The sequence below is a fragment of the Ananas comosus genome, linkage group 21 (assembly GCF_001540865.1).
Source record: "Ananas comosus cultivar F153 linkage group 21, ASM154086v1, whole genome shotgun sequence".
NCBI classification, from domain to species: domain Eukaryota; kingdom Viridiplantae; phylum Streptophyta; class Magnoliopsida; order Poales; family Bromeliaceae; genus Ananas; species Ananas comosus.
Window position 1 is genome coordinate 3,241,965 of NC_033641.1, and position 13,634 is coordinate 3,255,598.

At 40.2% G+C, this 13,634-nt stretch overlaps 1 protein-coding gene across 1 annotated transcript; it reads right to left on the reverse strand.

Annotated features, from left to right (window-relative positions):
• LOC109726677 (transcription factor FAMA) lies at nucleotides 507–2,767 on the reverse strand. The gene is made up of 4 exons (XM_020256432.1): nucleotides 2,442–2,767; nucleotides 1,599–2,231; nucleotides 888–1,355; nucleotides 507–779 (listed from the first exon to the last, which is right to left on the reverse strand). The coding sequence occupies exons 1-4, from the start codon at nucleotides 2,451–2,453 to the stop codon at nucleotides 693–695; spliced, it is 1,200 nt and encodes a 399-aa protein (XP_020112021.1). The 5' UTR covers nucleotides 2,454–2,767; the 3' UTR covers nucleotides 507–692.

Here is a 13,634-nt window from a genome sequence, read left to right on the forward strand (position 1 = left end):
TAGTATGATTTAACGGATAAAAATGATTAAAGGAATTGATTCAACAGCAAAAAACTTATACTACAAAATGCTTGGTACTATCGATAGCATTGATATATATATATATATATATATATATATATATATATATATATAAAATTAACAGTACTGCATGCATTGTGATGGGTCCAATAATTGGATCCAATGTGGCCCTAATTTCTTCTCCCTCTTAGCGTGCTCGATAGCACGCATCGATCTCAGCCGATCCCGGGCCCCAAATACGAACAAACCCACCCCTGGCAGGTCAACGCATGGCTACAAAATCTACATAGTACGTGAAACGTTGACCCTCCCAACTCCACCCATACTCCTCTTTGTCTCTATTACACGCAGTAGCTAGCTAGCTAGAGCCCTCCTCAATAACCCTTTGACAAATAATTGAAAGAAAGAGCAACCCCACACGGACCAGAAACAACAGGTGAATAATACGTACAGAAGCATGAAATGAAACATTATAGAATGCTGATCATTTACATCCAGCTGTCTACGTACAGCAGTTCTCTTATTGGGTAACTCAATAATTAATTAACTAACATACATGCATGCATGCTCTAATTAATTAATACGGACCGATTTACTTTATATAGTTTTTCGACTATCAAACATCTGTTCTTCCTCTTCTTCTCGATCACGAGATTAATTAATTGCATCGATCATATAGTGTTCGCCTCGATGAAGCTGAGTATCTGCTGCACGGAGTTTGCGATGTCCTCCGCAGCGCACCCGGTCTCGCCGATTATCTAGGGATGGATCAAGATGAAACAAGTATATATAGTTTTAGGTTTCAGAACGATACTAATTAGGGTTAAATTAGGTTAGCTTATGAATTAAGTTGATTAATTACGCACCTTGACGTTGAAGGAGTAGAGAACAGTTTGCTCAATGGTGGTGATGTTGGTGTGCAGGATGCTGAACTGCAGGTCCTCGAGCGCCGCGATGATCTTGAGCAGCTGCCCGGGCCGCCTCCGTGATAGGATCTTTATCATCGCGTCGAAACCCAGCAGCCGGACTTCGATATCCGCCAGGCAGGACTTGTTCTCCGCCATCTCCTCGCGAAGAGCGCCGGTCGGATCAAGGTCGAGGATCTTCACGTTATCATCAGGGAATGGATAAAAAGGCTGCTGCTGCTGCTGCTGCTGCTGCTGCTGGAGGGGTTGGTGCTGCACCGGCACAAGCGCAGCCGCGTCCATCACCGTTCGCGGGGCTTCAGCGCTGCCGTAGAGCCTGCGTCGCTTTTGTGACTCTAGGCATTGAAGGAGTTGCTCGAGCTCTCGCACAAACTCGATTGCGCCGCCGATGATAGATGCCTGGTCTCCCTGCAAATTTTAATTTGGTTAAAGAAGAAGGCTAGATTCAAATTTGGTATACAGATCTGTAGTCTTTCACTAATAATTTCGTTTAGACTATAATTAAGCTGAGAAAAACTCAAATGCAATTTTCGCTCCATCCCATGCAATTTGGATTCTGGAGATAGATATGCAGGAATATTAATTGTAACTGATGTTTATATATATGTATGCGGCGCGCAATGAAAGAGAGCATGCATTAATTGTACGCACCCTTTGCACGTAAGATCCGGGCATCAGCGACCTCAGCACGCGGAGGTATTCATTCATCTGCCGCCGCCGATTGCGCTCCACCGCGATGTGCGTCATCCTCTGGCTCTCGACCTCCTCACTCGTCTTCATCGATCGCGGCCTCTTCCGGCGGTTCTTCACCTCTCCGACACCCGTCTTCTCAGCCTGACCGACAAAAGAGAGCTGCTGCTGCGACAAAGATACGTTCTCCAAGAGCCGCCCCTCTTCGCCACCTCCCTCTTTATCCTCCTCAAATGCCGTCGGCTGAGGCGGAGGAGGAGGAGGAGGAGGAGGAGGAAGCACTTCCTCCTGCAGCAGCTTGTCCCCCAAGACGTGAAACTTGAGGAAGAAGTTCTCGTCCTCCGACGCCTTGGACTGGTTCAGGGAAAGCCGGGGCCCGAAGTCGGCGAACTGCACGACATCGGAGAAGCTGAGCCGGTCGAAGGAGATCTGCGCCTGCGGTGGCGGCAGGGGCGCAGGGCTGCTCAGCACGTAGTCCACCATCTCGATCCCGCCCTCCTCCGCGCTCTCATCCTGCAGCGTGCTGCCGTGCTGCGTGTGGTGGTGCACCAGGTGGCAGTCGAGAGGAGGGGCCATGCTCGCGCGGTGGTCGGCCTGAAATGCGCCGAACAAAGCGGGGTGAAGCAACATCCAAAGGTCTTGCATAGCTTGCCAAGGAAAAAGTTAAAGAGAAGATCGTAATTGGAGATATATGATAACTAGATTTAATTTTAATTTGTAGCTAGGCTAATTAAAAAGGAATTATATAATAAGCGAACTCGATCATTTGTATATGTATAGGTGGTATATATGATTCCCTTCTACCTCTTTGTCCATTAGATATGGGACTGTATATATATATCTGATCAGTTTGCTCTGCAGAGAAAGAACTAGTGGCAGAAGAGAACATGTACGTATAACGGTTTTGCTAGCTTAGCCAGAGCGGTGAGAAGGTTAAAAGTGGTGGTGTAATCTCGATCTCTGGCTAGAAAATATAGCTAGGGACAAGGGTTACAGAAAGGAGTGGGTCGATCTCGCGCGCGGCTTAGAGACAACAGCTAGCTAGCTAGCTTGAGAGGGCCCAGCAATTTCTTTTCGCAATTTTTCAGCAGCAAAACAACGGCCGGTCTAGGCATGGGTATATGCATCAGCCAAGGAGGACGAAAAAGGGGAGATGGGTACATACATCGATCTCTTGCTATTTGGTATATGAAATGAAAAGTAGTATTGTATATAGGCCGGTGAATTAAAGACTTTCTAATATATATAGCTAATATGTAACAAATAAAAATAATTTGAAGCACAATCTAAATCTATATACCATGACTTTTATACAGAAATAATAGTAAATTGTGATAACCGACCGTCCCTACAGCAAGTGGGATAAGACTTGGTGTGGTTAGTATCCGAGCTTCAAATTCGAATCCTAGTTGATTTATATTTCTAGCTAAGTTTATTTCTAAATGAAAAATGAAGCAGATAGCGTGCTACCTATCTCTCTCAAAAAAAAAAAAAAAAAGTAAATTGTGATATGAGTACTGAAAGACACCGAATCTTAATGCAAATGAAATAAATAATTAAGATTACTTTTTAAAATTTTTAGTTTGTTAGTTCGGTGGAGTTCAAAAGATATTCAGGTGAAATTATTGCATTCCATGCAATTATTTGGCGCCCCAATATATAGTTTCATATTGAATAAGAGAAAAAACAAAAATTATGGATAGGCAAAAGCACTCGATTATTAGTAACTTAAGCGTAATTTGAGCCAAACAAATTGCCAGTAATAGTAGACACGATTGCTAGCTCGAAAGTATAAGTTTGATCTCACATCGTCTAATAATTCTAGCAAAAAAATTAATGATGCTGTGTAATAGTCCCACTTCCTATAATATAATAAGACGAAGTCCTTAAACTCTAACTTGGAGATCTATATATTAAAATTAGAGTTATCAAAAATCTTTTCTAAAACTTATGATATATATATATATATTTATATATAAATATAATTTTAAATTTTGAAAATTAATAATTCATGAAGACCATATGTTAAAATTAGAGTTATCAAAAATATTTCTAAAACTTACGATTTATATATTTATATATATGCAAAATTTATATTTAAATTTTTAGGATATCTACGCTTAAGTTGTGGAGATTAATTATGGTACGTGTAGACCGCGGCGCATGCACTATTTATTTATGTGAGGAGCTAGCAAGGGGAGAGAGAGAGAGAGAGAGAGAGAGAGAGAGAGAGAGAGAGAGGTCTTTTTCTTTGGTTCACGTTTTGCGATTAGGAAAGGAGGGGAATAGGAGCCTGGAGCATTTAATCAGATGGGAAGTTGAATTCCACCTCTCTACCACCCCTAATTATTTATGCTTTTCACATGCACGGCGCCCTCGTCCTCTCCTTTTTTTTCTCTCTTTTTTCCGCGCCTCTCTTTATCTTATCTCTCTCTAATTTTTTAGAACGGTGAATCGAGTACTTGAATCTAGCCATGCATCCACCCTCATATATACTGCAAATTATATATGCACCTTCATGTTGCAAATTTTTGAAGAGTTGGAGCAAGAAATTTCGACGAGTCAAAGATTAATGTACTAGGAACAACGATCTAAAAAGCACAATTCCGTCAAGCTATTTGGTATTAGCTAGATAAATAATTAAGGGCTCATTTCTTACTAAAGTGCCGTCTAATTAATTAATACTATTGACTTAAAAGGAGATTGGATAAATGCATATAACACTTGTTTGGAACGAGTAATGCCGTGATAATTTATGTGTTATGAAATTTTTTCAGTGTAATTATAATTTGAGAAATTTATTTTAGCTAGAAACTAGTTTCTTGAAAGATCTTGGCCATAGATATGGAGATCGTAGATCGTAGACCCCCTTATGAACCACGATTCAGATCACATGTCATGTCATATATATATATAGAGAGAGAGAGAGATTGAGAGAGAGAGAGAGAGATAGAGAGAGAGAGAGCTAGGCTCCTATACTATCTATAGTACCGGGATCCGGTACTATAGTCTCATTTTCGATCTTAAGAAATTCAAATAAATGATTCACACCGTTAAAACTAATTTAGAATATTTGAAGTTTCTATAAAATTTTATATTTTCTCAACATAGTTTACTTTATGATTAAACTATTTCAAACTTGTCAATTTTCAATGGCTACTATGGTAAGTTCATAGTTTAACAGTGTAAAAAAATTTAAATTTATTCAAATTTTAATAAAAAATATTTTAAACTATATAGATCAAGGTCAAAATAGTTTATTTTAAAGATTGTTCAATTTTCACCGTTTATTTTGACGTGATTTAATTACTAAGTAAATGATATTAAAAAAATTAAAATTTTATTCCTAAGGACTTTATATACCCTACATCATATTTGATGATGTGGATCATCGATTTGAACACCCTAAGATAAAAAATGAGACTATAGTATCGGAGCTCCGATACTATAAATAGTATAGTAGCCTAATTATATAGCCTAATTATATATAGAGTAGGGCTACTATACTCTTATAAGTATAGAGTCCTTCATTTATATACTCATAAGTTGTTTTCAATTATGGATCTTCCGAATCGACGATACACTCCGTTAAATATGATCTAGAGTATTTGAAAATTTTAGAAAATAAGTTTCATAATTTTTCGAAATCATAATAAAGTCCATCAACTGGGTATAAAATGAACGGCCGAAATGGAACAACGTCTTAAAAATAGATGATCGGATCCTTCAATTTTAGATCGGAGTTATTGATCTTTATCTAGATAGTGAATAGAATTTTCTATCAAAAATTCAACCGATTCAGATTCTTTTACACCGTTAAACTACCAAGTATCCCATACTGGCCGTTAAAAATTGTCAAATTTGTGACTTTTTGATCGTAAGGTAAATGATGTCGAAAATTATAAAATTTGATTTATAGAAGTTTTAAATGCTCTAGATAACGTTTACGATATGGATCGTCGATTCGGAAACTCTATCATTTGAAACGACTTATGAGTACGAGGGCGATCGTACTCATAAGAGTATAGTAGTCAGATTCATTATATATATATATATATATATATATATATATATATATATATATAGAGAGAGAGAGAGAGAGAGAGAGAGAGAGAGAGAGAGAGAGTCCGGCTACTATACTTTTATAAGTATATGCCCTTTTGTACTCATAATATTCGGTCGTTAGATCTACCCCTTTCACCATTTTCACTTGTTAGATCATATCATTAAACCAACTAAGTCCCAACCGTTAGATAGCTGTTAAAATTGACGAAAAATTCAACGTCGGCACCACATCAGGGCCACGGAGGTGCCATGTCAGCACAAAGGTGGCCGCTGTGTCAGCGGATTGCAAAAAGAAAATGGTTGGGGACCAAATTGAAAAATGGTGCACAGGTTGAGGACTAATGGTTGTAATTAATCTATTAAATTTATAAATTCAAAAAAAAATTAATTTAATATTTAAATTTTACATTTAAATTTTGATTTTGTATTCAAATTTAAATTGGAATTCAAATTCCGATTTTGTATTTAATTTTTAATTTTAAATTTTAAATTCAAATTCACATTTGGTATTATAAATTCTAATTTAATTTCAAACTTCGATTTGAAATTTCAAATTCAAAATGTGAACTTGAATTCAAAGTTTAAATTCAAATTTAGAATTGAAATCAAATCTTAAATTCAAATTTAAATTTTAAATTCAAATTTAAATTTTAAAATCAAAATTTTGAATATGATTTTAAATTTAAATTTCAAATTTCAAAGAGAGGAGGGCGGGTTATTCACATTTAATTGTGCTTTCTCTCACTCAAAAAATGTGAAGTCTTCATATATATCCAAAAAAGGTTTTTTAAAAACTTCTGTTTCTTTAGTCCCTTCAGTAGTTCCTATACCTGTCATGTTTCTTGGATTATTTACAAGTGGTATTCAAGCTCTTATTTTTGCAACGTTGGCCGTGGCTTACACAGACTCATTTTCAGTGGTTTCCCTGATCAAACTAGAGGTTACCAAGGAACCATGCATAGCACTGAATAGGGAGCCGCCGAATACACCAGCTACACCTAAAGAGGGTAAATCGGCCACATTAAGATTACCATCTGGGGAGGTCCGTTTGATATCCAAAAACTGCTTAGCAACAGTCGCACTTCGAATTGTTGATTCATCGCCAGAGATGGCTTAGAACCAACAGTTCATTATCTAATAGATCTTTCCGTTCTAATACTCTATCCGAGAGTTATCAGTATTTATCAAATCTGTTTCTATCTAAGGGAATGCTATTGGATCAAATGACTAAATTTAAATTTCGGTTTCAAAATTTTCATTTTAAATGTAAATTGAAATATCAATATCAAAATCAAAATTTTAAGGTTGAATTCAAAATTTAGATTCAATTAAAAATTTAAATTTAAAATTTGAATTTCAATTCAAAATTTTAATTTAGCTTTAAATTCAAATTCAAGATTCTAATTTTTCATTATTTTAAAATTTAAATTTTAATATTATTTTTGAATTTAAAGTTAAAATTTTGAATTTTTATTTTTAGGAACTAAAATGAAAAATGTGCAAAGTTTAAGGAGCTAAACTGACATGCAAAAGGTTGTTAAATAGACGCTGACGTGGCAATTCCGTTAATTTTAACAGTTTTTTTAACGGTTGGGACGTAATTGTAATAAAATCAAGAGGTTAGGGACTCAATTGCAAAAAGAGAAAGTTGGGGACTCAAGTGAAAATTGGTGAGAAGGTTGGGGACTACCGGTGTAATTAACCCAATTTTAAATATTAATTCAAAAATTAAATAGGGGTGGAGGATTAGCTAATCTCACCCCTATTCCAACGAAGGGTGGGGTTAGCTAACCCCACCCTTATAAAAAAATTGTTTGGGGATTAAAGGGGGGATAACCCCTTATCCCCCTTCTTAACCCCCAACCAAATACCACCATAGGGTTGAGTGGGTGGTTGGTTGAATAGTTTGATCTAAACTGTAGATCTAACGGCTAAAAATTCGATAGCAAAAGAGTCCAAATACTATTAATACTATTCCAGCTCAACTCTCTCTCTCTCTCTCTCTCTCTCTCTCTCTCTCTCTCTCTCTCTCTATATATATATATATATATATATAGANGCCTTAAAAAAAGGCTAAATTACAGAAAGCCTCCCTATCAAAATCTGATTTTTCTCTTTCCTTCCCTGTTATTTAAAAACTTACATTTTGCCCGGCCCCTTCTAAAATGAAAAATGTTCACTTCATCCCTACCGTTAGTGATCTGTTAGTGTTCCGTTATAAATATTTTTATGCCAAAAATACCCACCGCCCTCTATTGTGTTTCGTCCTCCTCTGCCTCGCCGCCTCGCCCTCCTTTACTGCCTCGCCCTCGTCCACATCTCCGTCCATACCCACAAACACCCTCTCGCCCTCCTCCGCTGCCTCGCCTTCGCCCTCGTTGCCCTTGCCTATCTTTCCATCCACGCGCACCTCGATTTCCTCCCTACTATCGGCAAAATGGAGGGGCGACGAGGGTGCCAGAGGAGAAGGGGAGCAGGTGGAGAAGAAAATGGAGAGGAATCGCGGACGATCGAGGCGCGAACCGCGGCCGATCAAGGCGGCGGATGAGCAAGATGAGGGAGTAGACAAAAATGGTGAGGGGCAAAATAGTTATTTTGTAATCACATTTCACACCGTACCCCCCCTGTGAACATTTTTCATTTTACAAGGGAGTAAAGTGTAGGTATTTGAATGACAAGGGGAAAAAATGAAAAATCGAATTTTCACAGGAAAGTTTTATGTAATTTAACCTTAAAAAAAATAGTATAGTGTACGTAGAAAGTAACACCTCCTTAATTGGTGTTTCTAAGTTTTTAACCCTTGGATCCACTCCTTGATTACTAATACTCTTTGGATCACATACTATTCCACCTACCACCACCTACAACCATTATCCCAACGCTAAATTTCTTCATCCAAAGGCTAAAAACTTAAAAGCACCACCTCTTTGGTGCTTTTGAAAGTATTAATTCTAGCTCAACTCTCTCTCTCTCTCTCTCTCTCTCTCTCTCTCTCTCTATATATATATATATATATATATAGAGTCCAGCTATTATGCTATTATGAGTACAATCGTCCTTGTACTCATAAGTTGTTTTCCATGATAGAGCTTCCAAATCGGCGATCCACACCGTTAAACGTTATCTAGAGCATTTGAAACATCTAGAAATCAAATTTCATAATTTTTCGACATCATTTACCTTACGATCAAAAGCTCACAAATTGACAATTTTTAACGGCCGGTATGAAATACTTGCTAGTTTAACAGTGCAAAAGAATCCGAATACATTGAATTTTTGATAGAAAATTCTATTCACTACCTAGATAAAGATCAATAACTCTGATCTTAAATTGAAGGATCCGATCATCCATTTTTAAGACATCGTTCGATTTTGACCGTTCATTTTATGCCCGCTTGATGGACTTTATTATGATTACGAAAAATTACGAAATTTATTTTCTAGAAGTTTCAAATACTCTAGATCATGTTTAACGGAGTGGATCGTCGATTCGGAAGCTCCATCATCGAAAACAACTTATGAGTACGAAGGGTTCTATTTCTATCCATTTGTTTTCGATGATGGAGTCTCCAAATTGATGATCGGTACCGTTGAACATAATCTATGCCACTTGAAGTATTTATAAATTAAATTTTATATCTTTTTAATATCGTTGGCCTAATGATCAAAGGGTTTCAAAGCTTGTAATTTTAATGGCCTAATGACTATTCTCTACCACTCTAGCAAGGCTAATATGGTGACAAATGCTTTGATATGAAAATCCACAGAGAATTTGGCTATGATCAAGTACTTTTACTCGAGGAGATGTAGGGTTCAAGCTTGTAGTTGTGGCAACCAAGGCCCCGACAAAGCTTATGTCATTAGTGCTTTGACCCACCTTATTGGAGAGGATCAAGGACAAGTAAGGTGCTAATCTGAATCTTCAAAAGATATGTATCGGCATTCAAGATGGACGAGACGTAGAGTTTTGTTTGGTCGATGGAGTGCTTCTGTATCGGGACTGGCTATATGTGTTGGTGAACTTAGATATTCAAGAAAAGATCCTATGAGAGGCACACTGGTCACAATATACTATTCATCCTAACGATACCAAAATGTATAAGGATTTAAAATTATATTTTCAATGATCTAAAATAAAGAGAGATTTATGATAGTTTGTGGCACATTATCTCATGTGCCAACAAGTGAAGGCGGAACACCAACTCCTAGTAGGAAAACTTCAACATCTACCTATCCTTGCATGGAAGTAGGAAAGCATCATGATAGATTTTGTGATTGAGTTGCTGCAATCATAAGCAGGCCATGATACTGTGTGGGTTGTTGTAAACCATTTGACCAAGGCTACTCATTTCTTGCCAATTCATACTACTTGGATGGTGGACAAACTCGCACAAGTCTATATTGACGAGATCTTGCGACTGCATAGAGTACCAATGTCAATTGTGTTGGATCGAGATAACTGTTTCATTTGCCAATTTTGAAAGAGCCTGTATAAGGCCTTGAGAACCCAATTAGATTTTAGTATCGTGTTTTCTCCCTACACTGATGGACAATCCAAGAACATTATTTAGATTTTAGAGAATATGCTTCGGGCATGCATAATCGACTTCATGATTGGTGGCACTGACATATATCATTGACGGAGTTCGCCTGCAAAAGTAGCTATCTAGTGAGCATCAAGATGGCTTCATATGAGACACTTTATGAAAGAAAATGTCATTCCCCATTGGATTGAAGTGAAGTTAGAAAAAAATTAATGTAAGTGCTGATGTGCTACAAGAAGCTAAGAAAAAGGTTAGAGTTCCGGTCAACATCTCTTAATGGCACAAAATTGGCAAAAAAGTTACTTCGATAAGAGAAGACATGATTTGGAGTTTCAAGTTGGGGACCGTCTTCTTGAAGGTTTACCCACTAGTGGTTTGAAGAGGTTTGGAGTCCGAGAGAAACTAAATTCCCCATTATATCAGACCTTTAGAGATTTTAGAGCAGATCAATCCCGGGGCTTGCCGACTCACTTTACCACCGAACCTCTTGGGAGTTCACAATTTTTTTCACATTTCAATGCTTTGAAAATACGTGTTTGATCCCACCCACGTCTTTGACTTTGCCCCGTTAGAGTTGTTAGAAGATTAGAGCTTTGTTGAGCAACCTGTGAGAATCCTCTCGCGGGATATGAAGCAACTTCAAAATAAAAATATTCCCTAAATGAAGATCCTTTGGCAAGGTCAAGGTAAGCGTGAGGCAACTTAAAAGCTAGAGAGCACAATACTAGATTGTTTTCCCATCTATTCAATGTGTTAAAGTGAGTTAAAAATTTTGAAGTTTTACAGACGAAACTTTTTGAAGGAAGCGAGAATATAGTATAATAAAATTTGTAAATTGCTAAGGCCTAGTATAAAATGAGTTCAGCTGTCATTGGAGAGGTCTTTGGTGAGTTGGAATTGTTTTGGCACAGAAACGATGTGAAAAACGAAGTTCCTGAACTAACCTATAGTTTGGGCCAATTCTTCTTTCAATGCCGGTATTGAAATTCTGAGTGCTAGTACTCAATAGCAGTTACCATGATGGAACGTTCAGGTTTTGCAAAACTCAAGTTGGGTACCGGTACTGGCTGCCGTGTACTGATACTTAAGAGGGAGTACCGTTATACCTTGTGTAAGGACTGAGATTTTTACAGTGCTACTAAACTCTCTATTGACGATATTTATGTGTGTAATTTAATTACATAAGCACTCGTCAAGTTTCAGGAGAAAATGAGCTAAAATGGAGAAGTTACGCGATTTTTAAATTTCATTTAAGTGAATAGTAACTCCGATTTTTCAGAGAAGCCAATGTGTGAAGTAGGCTTCTGGCGCGTATCGGACTCTGTTCATAGCGATCCAATAGCTCGTTTCGAACGGTTTAGCTATTCTGGAACCAATGGCACTGACGGATTTCAGATCCGATGCACGATTTTTGAGAAAAAGGAGTTTTAACAAAAAGAGGGTTTCCGCTCTTTGCTATTCATGCATTTTTAAGACTCCTCGTGCTCTGTGCTTGTGACCTGGGGTTAGGTGAGAGTTGTTTCTGGTACCTACTGGTGGTAGGGAATTCAAATTTGAATTTGAATTAAAGGTTTTAGGGTTTATACTTTGGTATATGTGCGATATACGGATTAATTAGAGAGCGGATGGGTTCCGCCGCGAATCCGTGACCAAATCTGGCGAAACAAGATGGTTGCTTTGATGCCCTCGTCGTGCTGAACGCGATGGTGCAATCCGTTCGAAAATCCGATGAACAGATTGTCGGATATTGCTTGAAGTTCGCTAAGGGGTCGAGAGTGGAAAATCGGGAATTCGCAAAAGTCGTAATATTTTATGTACCGAATCACGCGAGATCAGACGTGGAGGTGCGTAAGTGTTAAATACTCGCACTGTGAAGGACTGATTTTCTAATAATCAGTTTAGAGGGACTTGTGTGCAAGTTGACAATCATGTATGGTTTTTCTAGGGTTTCATCATGGAAAACCCTAACTTTGGTTCACCTTCTCCCTCAGCCGACCTCCCTGCGACACCTCTGCACATTTGCCCTAGCCGTGCACGCACCACGGCCGCCGGCAGGTGCTCCGGCCGCCGAAAAACCCCGCAGCACCACCCTCTCCCTTCCTCTCGGCCATCCTCTCTTCCCTCTCGGCCATAGATCTCGGGGGAAGCTTCAGAACACCTTTAGAAGCCTTCCCTTGGCCGAGATCCATCTCCAGCATCATCGCCGCCGGCCGCCGCCGTCCCTGCCGCCACCGAGCGCCGCCACCACCGCCATGGCCAGTTGCGGCCAGATCTGAACAGATCTAGCCGGGGTTGTGGGATCTCTTTCCCCTCGTGCCGTGGCCGCTCAAGATGGTAAGCACCACCTTCCTTGAACCCCCCGGCGTCGTCACCGCTGGCCCTCGCCGGTCCCGTGCGCCGCCGGCGCCGTTTTGCTCCCTGCGGCCACCCTCGGTCAGCCCAGACCGAGCACGGGTAGGCTCGAGGCCAGCGCGCCGCCACCACTCCTGATCGACCGCGCCGTCATCCCTCAGCCTCCCCCTCGACCTCCGGCGACGGATCGCCGTCGCCCCGACCTCCTCCGGCCGCCGCCGCGTAGCCGGGAAGCGTTGAACCCGAGAACCACTTGGAGGAATTGATCTCCTCCGCCGCGCCACCGGCCGCCTCTCGCCGCCAGCCAGCAGGTTCCCCGGACCCCTTGGACCAGCTGCTCCCACCTCCGGCTGAAGCGCTCGCTGTCCGGCCGCCGGCGGCCAGCCCTAGCTCTGCCCTGGCCGGTAAGCAATGTTTTTGCTGTTCTGCACATGATTTCCTGTTCTAGTCACCGTTCCGGCGACCCGAGGCTGTTCCGATGCCTCTGGGGGTGAGCACGGTGATAGTATGTCAGTCCTGATCACAGTGCTCACCTCAATTAGGGTCAGCGAGCCCTTGGTTAGCGAGATAAGCATGTTTTTCATGCTGTGCGCGCTGTTCGCAGATTTTCGCGTCACTCCCGCGCTCTCCACAGTGGCCGAAATTGCTCCGAAGTGTGAGCACGGCCTCCGGCATGTCGATACCTATCAGTGAGAGTCTCGGCTCGACTCGAGTGTCCTCAGTCTACGCTATCGGACCGTAAAGTCCCGTAAATAGCATGAAATAATGTAATTTTATGTATTATAGGGGACTTTTGTGCAATTGTACACTTCGTGGCTGCTGTGGGTAGTGAGTAAGGACAACGAGTGACCTCTGGACTAGTTGTCCAAGGCCCAAGTTTTACGGAAATCAAATGTTGATTTCCGACGCGTTTCTCGGCGAAATCTGCCGACGAAACGCGGGTTCGGTTCGGAATTATTCCGACGGTGCTTCATGAGCTATTGTGTAGTCACTGAACCTTCTTGGCTGGTCACTCGCGTCATTTCGAGAGTTCAGA